General features: G+C 45.2%; 1 protein-coding gene across 3 annotated transcripts in view; it reads right to left on the bottom strand.

Moving 5' to 3' along the window:
- atp10a (ATPase phospholipid transporting 10A) overlaps positions 1-26,665 on the bottom strand; it is a 252,799-nt gene that overhangs the window by 56,635 nt on the left and 169,499 nt on the right. For all 3 annotated transcript variants that reach the window (XM_069891894.1, XM_069891893.1, XM_069891895.1), the window contains 6 exons: positions 22,827-22,933; positions 14,909-15,040; positions 13,241-13,371; positions 11,423-11,675; positions 4,173-4,390; positions 2,002-2,752 (listed from right to left, as the gene is read on the bottom strand). In XM_069891894.1, coding sequence (XP_069747995.1) covers positions 2,002-2,752; positions 4,173-4,390; positions 11,423-11,675; positions 13,241-13,371; positions 14,909-15,040; positions 22,827-22,933 — 1,592 coding nt within the window. The remainder of the gene's footprint in view (positions 1-2,001; positions 2,753-4,172; positions 4,391-11,422; positions 11,676-13,240; positions 13,372-14,908; positions 15,041-22,826; positions 22,934-26,665) is intronic.

The raw sequence follows: 26,665 nt of genomic DNA on the forward strand, positions 1-26,665 counted from the left end.
CCAAAAGAAAAAAAATGCTCAGTGACTCCGTATGAAATTGGACACAGAGGTTTCGCCACTGTTTATTTTTACAACCTTAATGTGAGACCAGCTCCACTCTCCAGCCTGAGAAAAAAGCTTCTTATTATCGCCCCATCAATTTCTCTCGAAACCTCTTCGATTTCAACAAGGAAATCACTTATGTTTTGGTTAGAACATTGGAAGTTTGCTTTCAAATTATGCTCCAGTTTGCTATTACTGGGATCAGGAAATCAATCCAAGCACAGATTGGCTGAAATAATTAAATATGTATGCTTTCATTAATATATTGTGACGATGGCGGTGATTAGTAATTGGAAGTACTCAAGTCTATTTTGGATATTTGTGCCTTATATCCAGCAGAATTTAATATGTATATACTCAATATCGATAAAAGACGATCAACGTCAAGAGTTGTTCCTTGATTACAAAAGGAATATACATTCAGTTCCACTCTTCCAGAGATAAAGATCGAACCTAGATATCTGGAGCTGCAATGCAACCAGAGTTCTATCTATCTTTCTCACTGAGCAGCTTTTTTCTCTTCTACCCTCCCACCAGTATCCACCTATTACCTCTTACCTGTTAGCCTGTGCTCATTCCCCCTTCTTCCTCTCCTCTCCCCCTTGGTCCACTTCTTTTCTTCAGACACCTACCTGTTTTTCCTTACACCTGACAAAGGGTCCAGACTCGAAACATTGGTTACCCTCTATTTTCTGTGTCTGGTGCTGAGTTTCTCCAGGGTGCTTGTGCATTGCACTCAGCCCTGAGCACCTGAAGCCTGCCTTGTTTAACTGCAACTAGAGTTCTGTCTAAAAATTGAATCTCCCCTATTCCTGATGTGCTAAATGAGTAGCATACCTCCCACAAGGGTTGCAACAGGTGATGTGAAACTGGGTGCACAGAATATATCAGGCCACTCTGAAACTCACATACATCAAAGCTCTTGGTTCAAGAACAGTTTTACTTTCAACAGCTGTCAGACCCTTGAACCTCCCTATATCACCTGATCCACAGTATTAAAGGTCTGTCTGCAGAGAGACAGAAAACATTTGTTGCACTATTTGTTATTTACTTATTTCTCTCTTTCCTTAAAAAAGTTATTCTTTCTTTCTCTTTCTGTTATGTTAAGTGTTATTTATACCTCTGGACAATAAAGATTTTGCTTCCTGAACACTTTTGGGCGTATTTTATGGATTTTGGGCTGCTGAACACAAAAATCACCTTAAAACAACCCTTTCATGTAGTGTTTTTTAGATGTAACCTATTTTTGAGATTTCCTGTCATATTTTAAAGCTACTTAAAGCATATAAGAATTCGCACTTGGACGTCTTCCCTGCTGATCTTGGTGCAGTCAGTGACAAACATGGTGGAAGGTTTCACCGGGATATTGCGGCCGTGGAAAAGCGGTATCAGGGCAACTGGAACCCATCAGTGCTGCTGGACACTGACTCGACAGGCATCAGATGCTCAGTACAAAGGAAAATCAGCAACAAAACGTTTTTAGGTCAGTTGAACGCGCGCAATACGTCAACACCATTATGCGATTAAACTTGCTCAATTCAATGCGAGTTAATATAATGTTTCTCCAACTTCCTGTGGAATTCAGCAAATCTGAAATTATCTTTGTATTCAGCCTGAAGTTGTCGATCATAATCCTCATTTTTTTTTCAGGAAGCAAACCTTCTGCAAAATGTTTGTTGTCAGTGTAACTAAATGGCTGGTCGTGTGTTTGACAAACTGGGAAACAGCAGTAAATAAGAATTTTGTTGAATCTATAGATTGTACATGATATTGTGCATGATAATATGTACATAATAATAATTATTAACATTGTATATGATAATAAACTCTCATTCGTTCATCCATTCATCAATGGGTGGTGAAATGGCAGTTTTGGTTCTCCCTCCACTGTTGATAGAAATATTTTACAATAATAACGAGTTTACTTTCATACTTCTAGAAAGTGAACATAGCTCTTACCTGTGAGAGGCTTTTGAAGGAGATCCATTATGGTGGAGTCTGCTCCTTTAGTGTAAACAACAATCTCATCAGTCAGAGGATGCCTCACCACCACGGACATCCGCTTTCGAGCAGAATCAAACCCCAGCGTGTGCAAGAGTTCAAAGGTCAACTTTCCCACATAGGGCAGCTCCACAGTCACCTGCTCTGGGAGTCTCCCGACCAGGGCACAGTGGTAGGCCTTGGCTGCATAAACGAGGGCAGCCTCGTCTGGGCTCTCAGCCTCGTAACGCAGTTCCCCATCCTTCCCCTCAGCTAACACGGTCTCTGCCCGAAAGCCATTTTCGGTCTTCTCCCTTTGGGGGGATCTTCCCAACTCTTCACTCATCTTTGTGGAGGGTACATCTGAGGAGGGAGAGGCCAAGGTGCTGGAGGAGATTCTGTGCAGAGATTTACTCGTGGATAGACTAGAGGAACTGCTATTGTTGGAGCTTGAAGTGAGGCGACTGGGGGTAAACCTTTTGATGAAATCTTCTAATGACTTGACTGGAGATTTGAGCTCAAAACGGACACGAACCTTATGTCGTGGCTGATTCGGGGATGAAACCACCACAGTGTTACAAATGGTCAGTGCGATAAAGAAGTCGATGATGTCTGCTAGTTCAGAGGTCAAGTGGCTTAATGGTTGGCCACGATGTCTCAACATTTCCAGCCGACTGGCACATTCATTCACCTTCTCCAACAGTTGAGGGTCAGGCGTGACATCCTTTTCCTAGAGATAAATGACACTTAGAATGCAAGATCCAGGCAGGTAGCAGCATAGAGTCAGAGAGCCATACAGCATAAAACATGACCTTCGGCCCAACCCATCCATGCCGACCAAGTTGGCTTTTTGGGTAATTTTTCTTCATTTTGCCCTTGTGCTTCTAAACTTTTCTATGCATATATCAGTCTATATGTTTTTTGAAGCTTGTAAATGCATCTGGTTCCTCTGGCAGCTCATTCCAGATATGGACCATCCTCTGGGATAAAGTCACCCCTCTTCTATTTCTCCCCTCTCACCTTAAACTGATGCCCACAAATTGTTAACCTTTGTAAAAGGCTGTGAGCATTCACTTTATCTGCATCCCTCATGATTTTATAAATCTCTAAGAGGTCTCAGTCTCCTATGCTCCAGGGAATAAAGACCCAGCCTGTCCATCTTATCCCCCTAACTCAAGATGTCAAGTCTAAGTAACATCCTGGTGAATCTTTTCAGAACCTTTTTCCAGTTTCATTCCACAGGTGGGTAATCAGAATTGTAAGTGTGGTCTCACCCAATAGCTGTACCATGATGATCCAATATTTGTAGGCAATGCACCTCGCCCAATGCCCAATGCACCTTGCCCAATGCACACTGCACCTCGCCCAATGCCCAATGCACCTCGCCCAATGAGGTGTACCTCAGTACACCTGAATCACCACTTTCAGGAAACTGTGCTTGTAGCCCAAGGTCACTTGTTTTATAACACTCTCTAGGGGTCTACCATTTATTGTTCAAGTCAGGAGATTGAGTTCAAGAGCCTGAAGTTAATGTTGAAGCTTCTATAAAACTCTGGTCAGAACACACTTGGAGTATTTTATTCAATTCTTGCTGTCTCATTACAGAAAGGATGTAGATGCTTTGGAAAGGATGCAGAGAAGACTTACCAGGATATTGCCTGGACTGGAGAACATGTCTTATGAAGCAAGGTTGACCGAGCTAGGGCTTTCCTCTTTGGAGCAACAAAGGATGAGAGGTGGCTTAAAAGATGTATATAAGAATATGGGAGGCCTTAGATCAGATGGACAGCCAGTACTACAATAGCAAATACCAGAGGACATCCGTCTAAGATGAGTGGAAGAAAGTTTAGGGAAGACCTCAGAGGTAACTTTTATTTTTAAACAATGAAATGTGGGTGCCTGGAATGCATTGCCAGGGGTGGTCGTGGAGGCTGGCAGAACAGAGTCATTCAAAAGACTCTTAGATAGGCACATCGATCTAAGCGTGAGGTAGTGAAATATGAGATTGTTGCACTGTACGTTTCCACAGGTCGGCACAACATCATGCACTGTACTATAATGCTCGGTGCTCAAAATTCTGGAACCTTCTGATTTTTGGTTAACCTTAGAAACACCGCGTGAACCTCTGACCACTCAGTGCACTTACTAACCATGGGACTGCTAAAAGCAGTGTGCTTGGATAGGATGCTCGCCCTTTTGGCCTCTGCCCTGCTGCCTGTCCGACGGTGGGATTTCGTGCTTTGGGTTCTGTGGACAACCTTGGCACTTAGGTGACTAGATGTGCTGTCACACCTTGGTATGGTTCCAGATTTGGTCACGTAATCTTCATCCTCTGAGTCCAGATCTTGATACATGGCCAACCTCTTTGCTATTTGAGGGGAAAGTAAAGTTCTTACATTAGCTCCTTGTTAAACAAAGATCAAATAATCGAAAGGGGGAATATTGCTGAGTATTTTACCCCTCTTCCTTCCAGAATTTTAATCCTCTGTTGTCACTTTCCTTTGCAGGAGGTAATGTACCAACCCATGCCTGCATCATTCCTGATTATTCCATGCTGCTATTTGTTACACTAACAATGATATTTGTGACAATTCTTTTATTACAATAAAGAAACTTGGGTTTCTTTTTTAAACTAGACTTATTAACTAAGCAACCAGCAATAAAAACAGAAAACACACTTGCAGACCTCATGGGAAGGCCTCCATCTTGAATCTGCTAAAGATGCAACAACATTCACAAGGTGCAACATTCCCCTGATGATACACATACCGTCTCTGACTCCTACTGGACTCTAGCACTCTATCACTACATCCCCTTGAGATGTTAAATCAAACATGACACATTAATACAATTTTCCTTCAATTTAAAGTTCAATACAAATGTAACATGAACATCAGCAACACAAACTTTTACGTTTGCAGTTCTTCAAACAGGTCTCGCAGCTGGAAACCATCTTTTCCATGTCACCAACATCGAAGAACTCGAGCTGGCAGAGTCCGCAAGCATCGAATCCATGCTGCTGAAGACCCAACTGCACTGGGTGGGTCATGTCTCCAGAATGGAGGATCATCGCCTTCCCAAGATCGTGTTATATGGCGAGCTCTCCACTGGCCACTGAGACAGAGGTGCACCAAAGAAGAGGTACAAGGATTGCTTAAAGAAATCTCTTGGTGCCTGCCACATTGACCACCACCAGTGGGCTGATCTCGTCTCCAATCGTGCATCTTGGCGCCTCACAGTTTGGTGGGCAGCAACCTCCTTTGAAGAAGACCGCAGAGCCCACCTCACTGACAAAAGACAAAGGAGGAAAAACCCAACACCCAACCCCAACCAACCAATTTTCCCTTGCAACCTCTGCAACCGTGTCTGCCTGTCCCACATCGGACTTGTCAGTCACCAACGAGCCTGCAGGAGACGTGGACATACTCTCCATAAATCTTCATCCGCGAAGCCAAGCCAAAATTTATCCCTGGCCAATAAACAGCAATTCTGGCCCTCCTCGTGCATTTTTCAATTCTAAGGTGCCCCTCATGCACCTTTTTCAGCATCTCTTGTCACAGTGGTTGAGGGATGATAATTCTGCTCTGACTGAGTAGAAGCCCATTGATAACACTCAGCTAAGCTCTAATGCTGCAGTATGGCTGACATTTTACCTCTCAGCTATTCTTCATTCAGATTCTTGATGACCTTCTGTAGAACTGTGTCCTTTTCTGTTTCAGCTGTAAGCTGCTTGGATTTCATGTCAGATACAGGAAGAGATTCAGTGATCAGGTTCACGTGGAGATTCACATCTGTCTCTGTGGAACTCCCAATGTGTGCTTCACTCTGTGTCGTTGTCTTAGATAATGCATCAGCTAACACAATATGTTTCCCTGTATACACCAATTCAAAGTCCTAACATTGTAGCTTCATCGTCAGTACAAAAGCCGTTTGCAAGGCTCCATACCCAACCAACAAATCGGAACGACAGTTCTTTCTAGGACTTATTAATCACGATCGAAAACATATCCCTAATAGGTCTACACTATGCAGCCCACTAAACCAATTACTCAGGAAAGATCAAACATGGTATTGAAACGCAGAAATTAAAAACATAGTTGATAAACTAAAGGAAATACTAAACCAGGAACACTTAACAGCCATGCAGATGCCTTATCACGCACGCTGCTACCCAAGATAGAAAAACAAGAAGAAATGATTAAATGGATAGCAGAGGCAGCAGGCCATCAACCAAGAACAACTTCAACAACTGCCCATTACAGCCCATATGATCGTAAAGGAAACCCAAAAAGAGGCAACGATAAGCAAGATCCTATACTTCACCCTTAATGGGTGGCCCGAATCTGAAGTCATTCCAGAAGATCTAAAACCTTACCACACATGCCACCATGAAATATAAGTCAAAGAAGGATGTTTACTATGGGGTACCCACACAATTATTCCAGTTAAATGGCAAACTACCATGCTATCAGAACTACACCACAACCATCCGGTAATAGTACGAATGAAGGCATTAGCCCAGATGCATGTCCGGTGGCCCTCCATAGACAGAGATATTGAAACAACAGTAAGAGAATGCAAAGTATGTCAGTCAATGCAGCCAAAAATGCTGCAAGCTTAAACTGAAATGACCATCCAAACCCTGACATCGGATTCATGAAGACTTCATTGGGCCATTCATGGGTGAGACTTTCCTAATAGCTGTGGGCACACCCTCCAAATGGCCAGTAGTTTCACAGCTGAAAAATACCAAAGCAGATCCCACGATTGATTGTCTACGAGCTATCTTTGCCACATACGGATTGCCTCATGAATTAGTTACGGACAATGGGCATCAACTTTGATCAGAACGTTTTTTAAAAATTTATGCGCGACAACAATATCAGACATATTTTGTCTGCACCCTATCACCCAAGTACTAATGGAGAGGCAGAAGGTTTTGTATAAACATTCAAAAAAGCAATGAAAACCATGAAACCTCTAAATGCCTCCTGCACACACAAAATTGCAGATTTCCTGTTGGTGTACAGAAACATGCTGCGTTCTACCACAAAATGCACCTCAGCAGAACTAATGTTTGGCTGCAACCTGCAGACCAGGCTGTCCACAATTCATCCAGATCTGGGACCCCGATTGCAAAAAAACAACATCGCCACAAACTCACCTAGAACATTGCAAGTGGGGGAGAGAGCTCTGGTACAAGATTATAGACAATATAAAGAACCATGGGTGGTATGAGTAATCTTACAAAAATTGAGTCCATGGTCATATTCTGTCCTAGTGAGGGACAGATTGTGGAAGCGACACATTGACCGATTATGAGCATTGACACTAAGGTCTGAACTGCCTCATGAACTGGAGGAGGTGGAACCAGACCTGCCATGGCCTACCCCGACCATCCCAACCCTCAGGCTGAGTGAGGGGGTGGCAGAGACAATCGCGGAGCCAAGAAGTCCAATGAGGAGTCCAGTAACTGAGACACGCAGCCAGGAGGGCAGCAAAGATGGGCAGTCATCGCCGAAGGTCAGCAAAGACGGGCAGTCACCACTGACTCAACTGCCGACCTGACAATGCGTGGACATCATGATGTCACCCTTCCATCAATATAACCCTGTGTGCCAGTAGTCATGTTATTCTAATAGAAATAAAAGATGAGAAAGCATCACATCTCCGAGTTTTAATTGTGAGTGCAGACCCAACATTTGTGGTTGGCTGCCCACTTGAATTCACATTTGTCTGTTACAACTTCCTTAGGTACATTGTTTTGGAAGACAGATTTATTATGAATTTATCAATGAAATTAATCATTCCCAGCACTCTCTATATGCCTTCTTTTGTCAGTGGGTCTGGGCATCTCTAAAATCACTTTCACTTTGCTCTTGTCTGGCTCCACACCTCCCTCCGACAGTTTATCTTCCAAAGAAGTGATTTCCTTCACTCCAAACGGACATTTTTCTCTGTTTAACTTTAACCCATACTTCTGGATGTGTTGTAGTACTTTGATGAACCTTTGGTTGTGTTTTGTTTTATGTGGATCCCCACAGGATCAGAATTCAGAATTAGGATATGAACAAATCATTAAATTCAATGTTTCAAGACAGCATCAAAGTGCAAACATACATATTATAACCATCTTATTACATTACTACAAAAATAAAATAAAATAAAAATAACAATAACAGTGGACGAAAAGTAAGGCAGTGTCTTTTGTTCATTGATTATTCACGAATCTGATGGAAGCGGGGAAGAAGCTGCCCTTGTGCTGCTGAGTGCTTGTCTTTCAGCTCCTGTAGCTTTTCCCTAATGGTAGCAGAATGAAGAGGGCATGACCTGGGTGGTGTGGGTCTTTGAGGATAGAGGCTGCTTTTTTTAAGAAACTGCCTCATGACGATGTCCTTGATGGAGTGAAGTCTGGTGCCTGTGATGTCGCAGGCCGAGTTAACAACCCTCTGGAGTTTACTCGTATCCTTAGAGTTGGCATCTCCATACCAGCCAGAATGTTCTCCACCTGTAGAAGTTTACGAGTGTCTTTGGTGACATATCAAATCTCCTCAGACATATCACAAAGTATAGCCACTGGTGAGCCTTCTTTGTGATTGCATCAACATGGAGGCTCCAGGATAGATCCTCAGAAATGTTGACACCCAGGAATTTTAAGTTCTTGACCCTCTCCATGACTAAGTCCTCGATGAAGATTGGGTTGTGATTCCTTGATTTCCTCGTGAAGTCTACAATCAACTCCTTGGTTTTGCTGAAATTGAGCACAATGTTGTTGTCATTATACCATTTAATGAACTGATCTATCTCTCTCCTCATTGCTGTTTGTTATTCTACCGACAACTGTGGTGCATCAGCAAACTTGTAGATGGCATTGGAAATGTCTCTGGCCACACAGCCGTGGGTGTATAACGAGCAGAGCAGTGGGCTAAGCTCACATCTTTGGGGTGCGCAGGTGTTGGTGATGAATGAGGAGGAGACGTTGTTTCCAATTCATACTGACTGTGGTCTTCCGATGAGAAAGTCAAGGATCCAATTGCAGAGGGGGTCACATAGGCCTAGGGTTTGTAGAATCTTGACCAGCACTGAGGGAATAATGGTATTGAAGGCCAAGCTGTAGTCGATGAAGAGCAGTTGTACGTATGAATTGCTGTTTTCGAGATGATCCAGAGCTGAGTGGAGAGCCAGTGATATTGCATCTGCTGTGGAGCAATTGTGATGATGGGAAACTTGCAGTGAGTCCAGATCTTTACTTAGGTACCTTACTAATTCTGGCCATGACCATCAACATTTCATCACAGTAGAAGTTAGTGCTATTGGGCAGTAGTCGTTGTTCTGACGTTGGCCTCAGAGACAGATATCACAGGGTCCTCAGCCTTTCCAGGGATTCTCATAGGCATTGTTTGGATCATGTCATCCATGTACATACATACCCCATTTATGCCTTCTATGATGTGCTCTATTGTCCTGAGGAAATTCCAAACGGCATCGGCCAAATGGTATATTAAATGTACAGTATTTTGTGCTATCTACATGCAGTTTTATTTGCCAGAAGCCATGGGATGCATGCAATTTGGTGAAAAATTTTGCACTGGCCTTCTCACTTGTAATTTCATCCCTGGTTGGAATCTGATAATGTTCCCTCTTTATATTGGCATCCAAGTCTTTTGGATCCATGCACATGCATAGGTCACCATTATTCTTTTGCACACACTTCAGTGAATTCACCCATTCTGTGGGCTCCTCCACTTTCTTTTATGATCCCTAGTGCCGTCGTTGGGTTGAGTTCTTTCTTGAACATTTCTTTTTGTGGTGTTGGAACCCGCCTCGGGACATGCACTTCTGGCTGTGTGTCCTCCTTTAGGTGAATGGTAGAACTCCAAACCCCTTGAAGATGTTGGGAAATTGGTCCAGTATTTCCTCTACCATGTTGTGTGCATGGTCACTGTTAATGTGATACACCCTCTTGCTAGGTTCAAGTTTTCACATGCTTTGTCACCAAGCAGTGAATAATATCTATCTTGGACTACTGTGAACCTGAGGTGGTGCTCTTTATCTTTAACTTTCACCATGAGTTTACATGTACCTTTCATGTCAAGGCTCTGTCCATTGTTTGCTTTGAGCTGTTCAGGATTTGTATGGATGAATGGCTTTATCTTCATTGCCCTGATGTCATGCTCAGAGATCAAATTGACCTTTGCCCTTGAAAGGAATATTCGTTCCATTCGTATATAATGACACAGTCTATTGATCCTGCTCGACACTGTTCACTTCCTGCACCACCATGCACATGAAAAGTGTATCACTGAGGGCAGTTTCTTCTATAGTGTGTACATTTTTACTTCTGGTTACCTTCCCTTTGGAAAAACATTTCTTTGCAGAGTGATTCGCACTTGTTACAGACTTTTCCATAAGCTGGGCATTGCTTTGGCTCAAGTTTAGTGCCACATCATTTACAATTGAATGTCTCTCCATCTTTTTGTTGGTTCCTGTATCTCATATTTTGTTTGCGTGTGTGTCCAGATACTGTGGCTACGACTATGTCTCAATTTTCACTGGCTTTTACACTATCACTGAACTTTTTCATATGCTGCAGAACTAGTTCACTGGCGTGGCATATCTTCACAGTTCTTAACAAGATGTCTCTCGCAGCAACCTCATTCTCATTTTCTTAACAATAATCCCGAACACAATTTGATCACAGATCATTGAATATTGCAATGATCCAAAATTGCATGCTCTTAAGTCTGTTAAAAAAACCTATCAAAGCTCTCTCCCTGTAGCTGTGTGAGTGAGCAAAACACATACCTCTCGAAGTTTTCTTTGGTGAACAGTGATAATCAAACATCTCGATAACCTTGTCGAACTTGCTCTAGTTTCTTGGCTCGGCAAAAACAAATGTGTTGAAAACCTATAGAGCTTGAGGTCCCACCACAGAAAGTAGCAGTGGAATCTTCTATGCATCTGGTTAGCTATCAATTCCAATCACTTGCAGATAAAGAATAAACCTTTGCTTAAACAGCCTCCACTCGTGGTCAATATTTCTAGTCCAATTTACAACGTGAGGATTTTTTAAACTCTCAATATTTTCTTTGCTAATATCGATTGTTACTCTCTATGCACACTGTGGATTTCAATGAACCAAAGACACTGCCTTCCTTTTTGTGCCCTACTATTTTTATTTATAGTCATGTTGTAAGATGGTTATAATATGAATATCTAAACAGGACGCTGCCGTAAAACACCGAATTTCATGACTTGGTCATGACAATAAATCCTGATTCTGAAGTAAACTCAGGATAGTACAGCAATGGAGCAGGCCAACAGTCCCATAAGGGCTGCACTAATTACTTGTTCCTATTGACCAGACGGATTATTGATACCAGCAGCAAACCTGACTTACCATTAGCATCATGTGAGTACTCAACCCCTGCCACTGTACAGCGTCGGAACGCCATCTTATTTTCTGTCAGTGTCCCAGTTTTGTCAGAGAAAATGTATTGTATTTGTCCTAGATCTTCAGTGATGTTCAGTGCCCGACATTGCAGGAGAGAGTCTGTCTCCTCGTCATACAAGTCCATGTCTTGATGAATGAAAAATACTTGGCAAATTTTAATAATCTCAATGGAAACATACAGTGAAATCGGAATCAGCACCTGTATCAAAAATACAACGTCAAATGAATTACGTCAGCAGGAGCGTATGCAAGTTGTAAACATGGCAAGGGAAGCACTTCAAAAAAACTTTTTTTAATGATTCAGCACAGTAGAAGGGTATTCTGGCCCATGCCGAATTAACCAAGTGTGGTATGCGACCACCAGCTGACTGCAGAGGGCGATCTCTGCATCTGCAGGAAGACCACCCGAGGGGATGACTCCACCTGGCCGGCTGTCAATCAGCCGACCCAAATATAGACCTGAGCCGGCCCCTCCTGAGCCAGTCACAAGGGGAGCCACTAAGGCATGAACTGGCGTTCAGACTTTTACTGGAATAAAGCCGATTGTACCATCTTTCGAGTTTTGTGGTTGCTTACCTCAGCGCACCACACCAGGTAGATTTTTGGAGGTTGGTTCGAAGCTGGAGCACCCGGGGAAAACTCGCGCATGTCATGGGGAAAACATACAAACTCCTCGCAGAGGGCGCCAGGTTCAAGCCCTGATCGCTGGCGCCGCAATGGTGTTGCACTAGCTCCCTGGCTAACCGTGCCACCCAATTAATTGTGAGTGGGAGTTGTTGTCTGGTTCAAGATCAATTTGCACTGAATATTTCTCACAAAGTAAACTCAGTGGCCTGAAAATTTTCAACATAACCAACTGGCTGACAAATGCTTTCATGTTCTGTGGGACTGCTGAATGTGGACAAGATGGCACAAGAGGCCCATTGTGCTTAAGATGTCCAAAGTACCCTTCCCTTCCCCATTGCTGTGTTGTTTGCAAAAGAAAATGGGTGCCTCAGAGGATGATAAGGAGGAGAAATGCCCAGAGAACGGTATGGGTTAGAAGGGCTTCAGTTTAGTAGTTAGTCACTGGGGGAAATAGGATCTCAGGAGCCAATAAGACCATTGGATGGGTTTCCAATCACTGGCTGGGTAATGAGAATTAAATAAATCTGGACTTAAAAGTTCACACCAGTAATGTTGAGCATTATGGTAGAAATCTATCAGTTCTGCTCATCTCCATTAGCAAAGGATATCAACTATGTGACTACAAACATAGCATTGGCTTATGTATTTGATATGGCCTCATCTGCCATTCAATTCAAAGGTCAATCAGGGATGGGCAATAGATGTGGTTTGTGCTGTCACTTTCTTCAATTTGCAATTGGGTTTCCAAAGCAATTCCAAAGGCTTTATCCTGTGAACCATACACTGTCCTGCCTACTTTGACTTAGGGGTTCAATCCTCCTCCCCAAATTAATGTTTGGATAAAGCAATGGTTTGGTGTTGTGGCTGTCACCCAAGGTTTCTGCACAGGAGACTGGAGTGAAATCAGAGACTCTTGCATTTGATTCACACTAGGATTGGGATGGGCACATGGGTACCAAGACTTTTAGTTCTTTAAAATTTTTTTCAAATTCAAAGCTCAGGCCTGGAGATGTCAACTCCAGCAGCTATTTGCGGTGGCTCATTCAGCACTAGTAGTAGCTCAAGAAAGCTCCTCAACGATTCATTCTGCCTTATAGCGAATGTGGGAGTGAAATTATGATGTTTCATCTGAGTTACCTGCAGAACAATTATCATCGTAAAGAACAAGTATAATCCAGACAGCGCAGGAGACAAGGAGGTGCCATCAGAGCTGAGGACATCAAACACTGGTCGCTGATCGCCGTACCCAGCAACCCAGAGACCATGACCTGTGTATTGTAAGAAAGACCATAATGTGAAGAAACACATATAACATCACTGAAGCAAAGTAGCACATTTTCTGGTCAGCTCCATAGAACTGTCATGTCTCTGCATGGATTCAGGTCACCAAGAGGTGTCTTACAGCAGCCTTTCTCAATGAGGGTCTCTGGCCCCTCCTTGGGGACAGTGGGTGTTGCAGACAAGGCCAGAACTTATTGGGCAGACCAGGCTGACTCTTAGATGGTGCCAATGGCCTCCTGAAGTCCTGCAATTCGTGCACTGTAGTGGTTTTAACCAAGTTCCCAAGTCAAGTTTATTGCCACCTGGAAGTCTGATTCCCATTTTGGGGCTTGCACGTTGGAATGCGGAAATGCAAAACTAGGACTCCCCTGGAGAAAATCACTTATGATCTCAGGAATAAGAACGACGTATTAATGGGTATTTGGCAACTATACTTACAACATGAAGGGATTAATCTTGTACTGTTTCACTCCACCCCCCACCACCTTGCCCTGTCCCCCCACCCCCCAGATCCAGAAAAGTCAGATAATTTTTAGGCCTGGGAGATTGGTGAAGGCGCCCGGCAGATTCTTATTTCTGTGATTTTTTTAGGCTACTTTTATACCTATTTTTTTCTTTTGTCTTTTTTTCTTTATTTTCCAAGGGATGGGGTGGGGGTTATTTACAATTATAGTTAACAAAAAAGATTGTTGTTAAATACATTGGTTAATTGTATCGTTGGATTTATTTACCATTTAATGCACAATTAGCATGCTGGGAAATTTACTCGACAAGCTCGAGCTACCTCCTGCCCCTAAAACTTCCCAGCATTTTTATCTTCTTCCCTCCCACCCACATCCACCAACGACTGCTTGCCTCTGGGCCTGTGCTCCTCCTCCTATCTCTCCCACCACCCTTTTATTTAGGCACCTGTCTGCTTTTTACTTATTCCTTGACAAATAGCTCAGGCCCATAAGTTTGGTTATGTATCTTTGCAGGAGAAACGCTGCGTGACTGGCTGAGAACTCCAGCCTGGCTTCAGGTAAACCTTTCAATATCAGTTTTGAAGAGAAGTTTGGTTCTCTGACCAACCTCATGCTAAGCAACAGTAATTCGTTTTATAATATTCAAATTATTTCTGACCAATGATTTCCTATTTCTTGTAGTCATGAGGTGGTCCAGAGACACCCCAGTGGAGCTGTGGTCTCACGGTGTAAATGGCTCAGATCCAGTCCTAATATCTCGTGCTGTCTTGTTGGGGTCTTCAGGTTCTCTAAGACCACATGTGTTTCCTCCAAGACATGAAGGTTGACAATGCAAGTTGCCCTTCATGTGTCGGTGAATGGTTGATTCTGGGAAAAGCTGATGGCAACATGGGGAGAATAGGTTACAGGGGAGAGTGAGATTCATCCTTTATGCTGGCATACACCTGATGGGCTAAATTTCCCCCTTCACTGTCAGAAAACACTGAGCTTCTCATGAATCTGTTCGTTCCTATCTTCTCTTGAGAGATTTGAGGATATTACTCTAAATTAATGCACATACCAATGGCTGAGAAAAGGCACATCACGGCAAGGATAATAACACACCAGAAGACATCTATATTCATTTGTCTCTCCAGTTTGCTGCGCTTGTAACGTGGGCCATTGTTGTTCAGCATGGCTTTAGTCTCATGGCCTAGGAAGAATGGAGATAAATGGTTGAGGAAGAGGAATGGCACAACATATAAAATGCTCAAGGAACGTCTGAGGAATGAGACTACTGCACTGGAAAAGTGCATGACTGAGGAAAAGGTTAGAGCGGCCAGAAGGTCAGGGTCGACATGTTCAAAACCCTCGTCTGGCGTCAACAGGAGCACGGTGTAAGGCTTTGATCATTACACCGCAGGAAGGACACCACAGCACAGAGTTGATACAGGGGGAAGGCGCTGCAAGAACTGGAGGAGGTATAGACACGAGGAAAGATGAGATGCTCTCCTTAAGACTCAAGAGGTTCAGGTAAAAATTAAATCAGGCGGAAAAAAATCTATGAGAAGCTTCAAACAGAATGAACCTGTTCCCATTGAGAAAGATGTTGATTAAAAAAAGAGGCAAAAGTGAGAAGGGGGACTAAAAGTGTGATATATTTAATGTCTGCCAATGAGCAGTGAGGATCAGGGTAGTAGAGAAAGAAACTTCAGCACATGTATAACATAAGTGAAGAGCATCTGACATACTGTACTCTTAATGGGCATGAAGCCCTTTTATGATTGTGCATTGATGCAAGGGGAATCTATACAGCAATGGTTCTCATCCCTTTTTTTCCCACACCCATACCCTATGCCATTGGTGCTCTGTGATTAGTAAGGGATTGCTTAAGGCGGTATGTGAGTGGGAAGGGACGATTGAGAATCACAACTCGAGACACAATTGTGATTGAAATATTTTGCTGGAGAAAAATTGTCATTGATCCATTTCCTTTGGAGCTATGAAACCATGCACATAACGAGTCAATGAGGTACGATTAAAATAGTGGTTTTCAAACTTTTTCTTTCCACCCACATCCCACCTTAAGCAATCCCTTACTAATCACAGAGCACCCATGACACAGGGAATACTTAAAATGGTATGTGAGTGGAAAGAAAAATGGTTGAGAACCACTGTTATACAGTAAATGGCGGGACACTTAAAAGCATTGCTGTAGAGAGGAATCAGGGAGTCCAGGTCTCTAGCACCTAGAAAGTGGCCACACAAGTAGATAGGGTGCTCAAAAAGGTATACAGTATGGGCATTGAATACAAGAGTAAGCAAGTCATTCTGCAACTAATATAAAACTTTGATGTAATATAAAACTTTGATGTAATATGTAATATTGGAATATTGTATCCAATTTTGGTTGTTCCAATTAAAGGCAGGATGTAGAAGCTTTGGAAAGGGTACAGGTTCACCAGGATACTGACCAGGATAAAAGAAGAGGTTGGGAAATCTTGCTTCTCTGGAGTATCAGAAACTGAAGGGAGACCTGATACAGTACAAGTTAATAAAATCATGAGACATTGATAGGGTAGACAATGAGAATCTTTTTCTCACGTAAAAATGTCGCACAATCGATATATATTTAAGGTGAAGAGGGTACAAGTTTAAAGGAGATGTGTGGGATGATTTTTTTTTAACATAGAGAGTGGTGGGTGCCTGGAACAATCTGCTCGGGATAGTTTTGGAAGCAGATACAATTGTTCAAGAGATTTCTAGATGGAGAGAATTTGGATCAATAAATTAAAAGGGATGGAGAGGAGATTCACCAGGATGTTGTTGGGCCCAGAGGGTTTGATTAGGCTGAGCCTTTGTTCCCAAGATCGAAGGAGGCTGAGGAGAGATTTTATCGAGGTTTACGAAAGCATGAGGGCATGACTTCATGATAGATAATTCTAGAATGAGAGAGCCTGGGTTTAAGATGAGAAGAGAAAGGCTGAGGAGGGAATTAAGAGGCAATTTTGTTTCATTCAGAGGATGGTCCATATCGGGGATGAGCTGTCAGAGGTACATGGAGATGTGGACACAATTACAACATTCAAAAGACATTTGGGCAGATTTATGGACAGGAGGGGCTGAGAGAGATATGGACCAAGTGCAGGCAAATGGGATTAGCTCAGCTTGCCAAGGTGATAAGCATGAATGAGTTGCGCTCTAGGGTCTGTTATGTGCTATTTGACTCTATGTCAGCTAGGTATCTCATGTAGGGATCAGAGCTTCAACTGAATTTGGGCATCATGTTCAGCACAGTCGCTATGTTCTGGGAAATCTTTCACCCCTGGAAGCTCCATGTCAGATAGGCTTTGGATATTCAGAAGCATTTTTCTTTCATGTCCAGTCGTGCTACTTTGATACTGCATGCAAAATCAGACCACAACTTCTGAGGTTTGACATCCAATAATACTTCATGAATGAGCAGTAAGCAGGCTTTGCAAAACCGGCAAACTTATCATGATGAGATGGAGAGAGTTGCTGACTGCTACCTCAACCACTAAACAACAACTGGGGCATTGTGGAGCAAACCAATAATCACATCGACGTGATGGAGTGATTAAACGGCTTTAATTACCAAAAACCTGAGCATTACTGATACATCACTTGGCCAGGTTCCAGGTACAGAAGCAAGAGGGGGCAAAGTCCGGGCACACCAGCCTTTATTGGGAAATCCAGGGAGGAGCCAAGGGAGGAGTTAGGGAAGGTCAGGGAGGTATGGACTGGCCAGTCCATACATCTATGCAAATGCCTTTCACCACAGGCATATACATACCATAACTGTGAGAAATGTGTGATTGGTTAATATGATCCAGTAACAGCAATTATTTCAAGTATGAACTGAATGGAGGGAGAGAGGATGGGTGGCATGGTTGGTGAGGAAGTGAAGCGCAATGCCTTTACAGCGCCAGTGATCGGAACTGAGGTTTGAATCCTGTGCTGTCTGCAAGGAGTTTGTGCGTTCTTCTCTGTGGTGATACAACCACCAGCCTGCAGTACACTCTTTTGTGGTTTGTGTCTGCTTGCTGCTACCACAGCACGTCACAATTTAGTCTGCTAAAAATTTGAAAACGACCATGGAAAAGTTCCTAATGATCGAGAGTTTGGAGATCGACCCTCAGCACCCAGAGGCTCAGGCATGCTTTGAAATCTGGTCATCCACACAAACCAGAAGTGACTCATGGTTCTCAGTATAAAGTTGGACCCCCGAGCCTTCCAGGCCATCAGAGACTGTACTGATTACGAGCTGGCAATGGCCGTCCTGGAGGACATGTACAAGCCCCCGATGATCGTGGTCTGTGCCAGGTACCTGCTGAGCATCAGGACTCAGCACCCAGGTGAGATGGCAGATGCCTACCTGGATGTTCTGCAGGAGCTGGCCCGCCCGTGCCTGGCTGAGATCAGGGTTACTGAAGTGGAGGTGGATCGGCTGATTAGAAATGCCTGCGCGCGAGGGCTGCAATCAAGGAGTGCCCAACAGAAACTGCTGGAGGACAACATCACCTCACTCGCCAGAAATATGTAGGTGATCCGCTCTCTGAAGGTGGCAGCCCTCCATAGCGAAGTCTTTGACTTCCGACTCCCTCAGCACTCAGTATGGATGACCCAGACGACTGCAGTAGCCCAAGGACCACACATGGAGGAGACCATCACTGTCCCCTGTACCCTGCATCCCTATAAGTAGTGCGGGTCCTGGTGTGGGTCAGACAGATGGACCCAAAGAGGCTGCCCAGCCCTACACACGTTCTGCTCACGATGCGGTAAGAAAGGCCACTATGCAAAAGTGTCCCTCTCCAGACCCGCCAGCAGCGCAGGGGCCCTCCGCAAGCAAATAGTAACCCACCTGGACTTCGTCACGTGTGAAGTCCGGGCAATGCCATTACCCGCCTCACCACTTCCGCCCCCTCCATTGACATCACTTCTGCCACTGCCTTTGATGGGCACCGCGATGGTGTGCTCACTCCAGATGCTTCTCACAAGCGTCTTCCCCCAGGATGACTGACATCACTACCACCCGCACGGAAAATGTCATTTCCACCGGCACGGGCTATGTGAGCGACAGGGAGGCCGAGCCATGCCAACACCACGCGTGCCCGTAGGGCACCACCATCTTGTGCTAGCTGGGCTCCACCGCCATCTTGGGCCAGTCAGGCCCCAACGACATCACAACAGGACTGCCTTCCAGATCACCCAGCACAGGATGACGTGGTCAACACGGGCACTGACCAGACCACCAGCCCGATGCACCCCACACCTGCAGAGGCAGCCACCGGCTACCACTCGCCTCACCTATCGGGGAGCAGCGTTTCGGACCCTGAGCTGGTCCTAGAGGCCATCACCCTAAAGAGGGACATCCCACACAGGCTCGGGCGCTCGATGGTGAACATCGCTGTCAATGAGAAGGTAACAAAATGCCTGTTCGATAGCAGTAGTACTGAGAGTTTCATACACCTGAATGTGGCCTGGACATTAAGACTCAAAATCTTCCCCACAAACTTTGCCGTAGCTTTTGCAGCCAATGACCACTCCATAACAGCCCTTGTGAGCTACTCGGTCAATCAGACTGTGGTTGGGGGGGAAACATACAATGGATTCAGGCTCCTGGTTATGCCTAAACTTTGTGCCCCAGTCCTTTTGGGGCTAGATTTCCAGTGCCACCTACAAAGTGTTACCCTCACTTTCGGCGGGCCCCTCACTTTCGGCGGGCTCCACAGCGTGCAATCCGACCACCCCCAGCCCACCTGCTGTCTCTCCACGCTGCGGATCACACCCCCGCCCTCCGCAGGTGCCTTGGCCTCTTTTCCTACTACTCTCAGTGGGTCCCCCATTCCTCGGACAAGGTCCGCCCACTGGCCCAAGTCACCACCTTTCCCCTCTCACCCGAGGTGCAGGCAGCTTTTGCACACATCAGGCAGGACATCGCCGATACCACGATGCATGCCGTGGACGAGGACACCCCATTCCAGGTGGAGAGTGATGCCTCCGATGTTGCCCTCGCCACTACCCTCAACCAGAAGGGTGGTCCGTTGCCTTCTTCTCCAGAACCCTCCATGGTTCCGAGCTTGGATACTCCACCATTTGAAAAGGAGGCCCAACCGATCGTGGAAGCGCTCCGCCTCTGGTGCCACTACCTGGCAGGCAGGAGGTTCACCCTCCTCATCGACCAGCATGTAGTGACATTCATGTTCAGCACCACCCACAAAGGTAAGATCAAGAATGACAAGATCTTGTGCTGGAGAGTCTAGCTGGCCAGATTCAGCTATGACATCCAGTACAGACTGAGGAAGTTCAATGACTCCCCCGACGTCCTATCCCGGACCTGCATGTCGGTGCAGGCTGACCAGCTGAAGGCATCCACGATTCCTTCTGCCACCCAGGGGTGACATGCTTGTACCATTTTATCGAGTCCCAGAACCTCCCCTTCACAGTCCAAGAAGTCTGGACCATGACTGAGTCAAGGGTCTGCGCGGAGTACAAACCTTGCTTCTTCCGCCTGCCTCAGGCCATATCTTCAAGGCCACTCGGCCTTTCAAGCAGCTCAGTATTGACTATAAGGGCTCCCTGCCTTCCACCAACAAGATGAGTACTCAGGTTTTTCCTTCGCCATCCCTTGCCCGGCCACCATTATCAGGGCTCTGATGCAGATCTTCACCCGGCATTCATCCACAGTGACTGGGTGTCCAGCTTCATGAGTGAGGAACTGCACCAGCACCTGGTGATGCATGGCATCACAACTAGTCACACAACTAGTTATAACCTGAGGGGCAATGGGCAGGTGGAGTGCGAAAATGGAGTGAACTGGAAGGCAGTCCCCCAGGCCCAAAGGCTGGTCTGTGGACTACTCCCTGAGGTGCTCCATGCCATTAGGTCACTCTTTGCATGGCTACGAATCAGACCCCTCATAAATGCCCATTTTCATTCTCCAGAAAATTGGCGACTGGAACCTCTCTCCCAGCGTGGTTCATGTCTCCAGGACCGGTACTCCTGTGCAAACACATACAGGCCCACAAGGCTGACCTCCCTGGTCGAGCAGGTGCTCCTCCTTCACGGCAACCACAACTATGCCTACATCAGGTACCCCAGTGGCCATGAGGACACCATTTTGACCAGAGATCTGACACCATTAGGGGCACCACCACCACCCCAACACCACGTTGATCTGATGCAATTTCCTCACCACGGGCATCCTTGGCCCACCCAGGACCCGGGGGCCGAACCACTCCCCACGCCCCTCCAGCGACTCCCTCTCCTACCAATCCATGCCGACCCGGCCACACCAGCATGGACATACGCTACACTGCCCGCTCCGGCGCCCACCCCAACCACACCAGACCCAACTAGCCCTCAGGCACCCACAACACCCTCACCGACCTTTGACCAGGAACCAACTCTGTGATGGTTACAGAAACTCCGATGGCTGCTGGACCGTCTACAGATGTAAATACCACTCGGCACCATTACTCACCCCCAGGACAATTTTAAGAAGGGGTAAATGTGGTGATACGACCACTAGCCTGTAGTACAGTCTTTTGTGGTTTGTGACTGTTTGCTGCTACCACAGCGTGTCACAGGGCAGCATAGTTGGTGAGGCAGTTAAGTGCAATGCCTTTACAGCGTGTCACAGGGCAGCATAGTTGGTGAGGCAGTTAAGTGCAATGCCTTTACAGCACCAGCGATCGGGACTGGGGTTTGAATTCTATGCTGTCTGTAAGGAGTTTGTGCGTTCTCCCTGTATTTGTGGGGGTTTTCGCCAGGGGCTCTAGTTTCCTCCCATTGTTTGAAATGTATTGGGGGAGTGAAGGTTAATTGGGTGTAAATTGGGTGGCATGGACTCTTGGCCAAATGGTCTGTTACCGTGCTGTATATCTAAATTTAAAAAAGGAAAATAAATTAAAAAATCAGAAAAGAAAGAAAAACAAAGAAATCTAAAGAGGGAAAGATAAATAGAATGCAAAGGGTAAAAGAAGGTAGAATACATTCACCTCCTTTAATATCAACAATTTGTAATTACAACATTGTCAACATAACCCATTACTATCTTACAAACCAATGATGTCACATGATCTAAGATTATATTCATTGTAAGGCAGAACCATAGTTTGAATCGTAAATTATTCAAAACATATTATTATCAGTCAACTCCTCAAAACAACGGTAGCACCCACGGTATAAAAGCAGAGATGAAAAGTTCTGTTCTAGTTTATCCACTTTGGGCTTCCACAGCACATCAAGAGAAAGGCAAACCAAAATCAATCTGAACTTGGCCAAGTAATAATCGACACCAATGCCGCAATTTAATCAAGTTTGGAAATGTTTTATTGGGAATTGGATGGAGAGCCGCAGCAAATTTTCAGTCAGTTTCCACATCACAATGGCAGTTTTGGGTGGTTATATGGCTCTATTTTTGGAGGACACTGACCTGAATGCAGCCAGTGAATTTTTATTCACTGCAACTAGGTGACTTTTGTGCCTCTCCCAGAGGCTGCAATTTCAATCTCAACTGATACATTTCAGACTTGGGTGTCAAGTATGAACATGATGTCAGAACAGATCATCCGGACATCTTCCATCTCAGGTGGCTTTCATTAAAACACAGATTAATGACCTCTGGGTGGTTTTGAGAACAGCAGCAGGCCCTAGTGCACTTGAACAAGTATAGAATGAGAAATTTAGAATATTTGGGACACAAACTCATATTCTATTGATCACATTGAACTAAGCTTCTGCAAAATCGATAATCAAAATGAAACCAAACCTTAGAGGAGGAACTCAGTAAGTATATGTTATTTCATTGCGTGCTAGCACATACCACAGAGGGCATAGATGTTCAAAATTCAATTTTTGTCGTGCACTCAAAAATTATTTCTTCAAACAAAGAGTCGTCAACTAATCCAGTGCCATTACTTGTTGGCCCTTAAGAGTACATTTCTGTGAAAGGACGTACACTCCCACATACATACCTGCATAGATTACAATCCCCACAACCTCTTCTGTGTTTCTAATCGTGCATCCTCGAAGTAAGAGATTGTCTTTAGAAAGTCCAGCTTTCTTGTCATTTTTGTAAACTCTGTAACAAGAGGAAATTCAGGTTATCCAAAATTCTTCTTCAACCCCATCTTTGTCTCTTTTTAGCTGACCTATAATTCTTGCTGGAACCTCCTTGATGTTAAGTGTCCACATTTCCCGTGTGGGCAATGTGAATGTTGGTTGGTTATATGGTGACAGATGGAACTTCACATGTGCATCAGGCCTGTTCCTTCATTTTCTTTTGCAGAGAGATGCCTCTTGCATTTTGTCCATACACGATTAAGCACAGCCCATGGCTCTCTGCACAACATGACTCCAGATGTTTCTGCTCAACGTCTTCAGTTATGTGTTGGTTTAACTAAGAGTGCGTTGTTCTAATGCTAATGCTCTGTATAATCTGCTATTGCAATACCAGTCCACTGAAGTCAATGGAAACTTCAGAGTTAACAAGTATATTTGGATATGGAATGAAGAGCATTGGCACCAATAAATATCAGTATTCAAACACATTTGATTTTTAACATCTGCAGGGTGTTTCAAATGCCAGTGGTAGACAGAGGTCTGGCAAAGGACCTCTGAAGACCTCTTATTAACACCTGTATTCTGTTGGCCTATTCTCATCCCCTCCCATTCATTCCCCTTTCTATCCCCAGTCTTTAATTCAGATGCCTGCTTTCTTTTTGCTTATACCTTGAAGAAGGGCTCAGGCCCAAAACATCTGTAATCTACAATCACAGCAACTTTGGTGTTTCACTGATTATCAACATAGCCCAGGTCTTTTCAAGAGAGAATCATCAACCGACCTTTGACACAAAGCACACAAACATTACATGCTCCCACCTATGGTCAGCTACACATGTAAACACGATATTCAGTTAAGGGCAGAGCTCTTAAAAGCAGGGATGAGCAGGGGGATCTGGGGATCCAAGCCCACCATTCATTGAAAATGCCTGCTCAAGGAAATAGGGTGGTTGTAAAAGGCACAAGTTATGTTCGGCTTCATTGGGTGGGGCATGGAGTATAAAAGTCAGGAGGTGATGTTGCAGCTTGAAAAACTTTGCTTTGGCCACAGACGTTTGCAATTCTGGTCACTCCATTACAGGAAGGATAGTAAGGGCACAGAAGAAAGGTTACTAGGATGTAGCCTGGTTTAGAGGGCATGAGTTATGGGAGAGTTTGGACAAACTTGTTTTATTTCCTCTGGAACATTGGAGGCTGATGGGAGACTTGGTGGTGGCTTATCAAAGCATTAATAGTGTGGACAGTCAGAATATTTTCTCCAGTGGTGAGGTAGAAGAAGATTAAGGGAGATGTGCCACATTTTTAAAAATTACACAGAGAGTGGCAGGTATCTGGAATGGGGTTACCATCTTAGTGGTGGATGAAGATACAATCACAGTATTTAAGCGGCTTCTAGACAGACACATGAATATGAATGGGACGGAGAGATATCTATCAAGTGCAAACATTAGAGTTATAGTTTGACTGGGCATCATGTTCAGCACAGACATGTGGGTCAAAGGAAGGGCCTTTTCCTGCGCTGTTCTACAAAAGGGGGCACAGATCCAATGCCGTAGGAAAAGAAAATAGCAAACAAACACAGATACAACATGTGTGTCAGTCAGAGGAGAGATACAACCAATAACAAACAATTAACCATGTTGATAAAATTGGATGAAAACCTTTCGAAGTGAGATTTGGGTTCTTCTATGCTCACAGACCCTTCCGATCTTTGAATGTGAAATTCCAGAACAGTTCCTGAATAATTAACTTCTGGGACATGGATGCTGGTGAAACTAACTGAAAACTTCTGAGTTAGTCAGCGTGCTGGAATGGGGGAAGTTTTTATTTGTTGGTGTCATTTGTTTGATAATGAAACACATTGGCTGAAGTTCACCTGGGTTCTGTTCTAGTTTTAAGTTAATATGCCGTATGGGGTTTTCGCTGTCAGGCTTGCCATTAATTACAAGCCCAAAGTGGCCTTCAAAAGGAGGTGGTGATACATTTTATCAGTCCAGTCCTCGAGGTGATTCGCTGCAGTTTAGGAAGTGGAGGATCCTGAAAGGCCAACAGGGCAAAAGTTAATGAAAGACAATGCATCACCAAGCTGCTGCAGGATATGACTTGAAGGGAATCTTGATCGATTTCCATGACTCGCCTGTCTTTGACCAGAGAGGAGGGTGGAGGGGCGGTCCATTTCATAGTTGGTACATACATGTGGGAAAAGAATGAATGTTTAGAGTTGTTGATGGAGTGCCAATAAAGCAGGCTAACATAGTCTGGTGCTCCTTGAATTTTGTTGAACCTGCCATCACCTGGGTGAATGGGGGCTTGAGAGGAGCTGAGGGGCATCAAATCTAGAGTCAGGCAAATAGAAATTAATTCAGGCCAGATTCAACAAGGTGGAGTACAGTGACTGAGTCCGATGGAAAGCCATGGGTTGGGTTTTCCAAGATGGTGGAGTTTTGAGCTTATAGATAGAGAATAGGGTACATTAGGAGGGAACAGTGGTGGCTGAGAGTGTGACACTGGTGGCATTCAGGTATAAGGGAAGATGGAAACTCAGAGTGAAGAAGATGTGGGGAACAGGTGCAAGGGAAGGTGGTGACAGAGTGAGAGAGAGGTGGTGGGTACAGGCATAGGGGAAGGTGGTGACAGTCAGGGAGAGGTGGTGGGTACAGGCGTAGGGGAGGGTGGTGACAGCCAGGGAGAGGTGGTGGGTACAGGCGTAGGGGAGGGTGGTGACAGAGTGAGGGAGAGGTGGTGGGTACAGGTGTAGGGGAGGGTGGTGACAGTCAAGGAGAGGTGGTGGGTACAGGCATATGGGAGGGTGGTGACACAGATTGATAGAGAGGTGGTGGGTACAGGCATATGGGAGGATGGTGACAGAGTGAGGGAGAGGTTGTGGGTACAGGTGTAGGGGAGGGTGATGACAGAGTGAGGGAGAGGTGGTGGGTACAGGTGTAGGGCAGGGTGATGACAGAGTGAGGGAGAGGTAATGGGTACAGGTGTAGGGGAGGGTGGTGACAGAGTGAGGGAGAGGTGGTGGGTACAGGTGTAGGGGAGGGTGGTGACAGAGTGAGGGAGAGGTGGTGGGTACAGGTGTAGGGGAGGGTGGTGACAGTCAGGGAGAGTTGGTGGGTACAGGCATATGGGAGGGTGGTGACACAGATTGATAGAGAGGTGGTGGGTACAGGCATATGGGAGGATGGTGACAGAGTGAGGGAGAGGTGGTGGGTACAGGTGTAGGGCAGTGTGGTGACAGTGAGGGAGAGGTGGTGGTGTATGGGTGTAGGGGAGGATGTTGGGCACAGGTGTAGGGGAGGATGTTGGGCACAGGTGTAGGGGAGGGAGGTGACAGAGTGAGGGAGTGGTGTTGGGTACAGGTGTAGGGGAGGGTGATGACAGAGTGAGGGAGAGGTGGTGGGTACAGGTGTAGGGCAGTGTGGTGACAGAGTGAGGGAGAGGTGGTGGTGTATGGGTGTAGGGGAGGATGTTGGGCACAGGTGTAGGGGAGGGAGGTGACAGAGTGAGGGAATGGTGTTGGGTACAGGTGTAGGGGAGGGTGGTGACAGAGTGAGGGAGAGGTGGTGGGTACAGGTGTTGGGCAGTGTGGTGACAGAGTGAGGGAGAGGTGGTGGTGTATGGGTGTAGGGGAGGATGTTGGGCACAGGTGTAGGGGAGGGAGGTGACAGAGTGAGGGAGTGGTGTTGGGTACAGGTGTAGGGCAGTGTGGTGACAGAGTGAGGGAGAGGTGGTGGTGTATGGGTGT

Source organism: Narcine bancroftii, chromosome 7 (assembly GCF_036971445.1).
Source record: "Narcine bancroftii isolate sNarBan1 chromosome 7, sNarBan1.hap1, whole genome shotgun sequence".
Lineage (NCBI taxonomy): Eukaryota > Metazoa > Chordata > Chondrichthyes > Torpediniformes > Narcinidae > Narcine > Narcine bancroftii.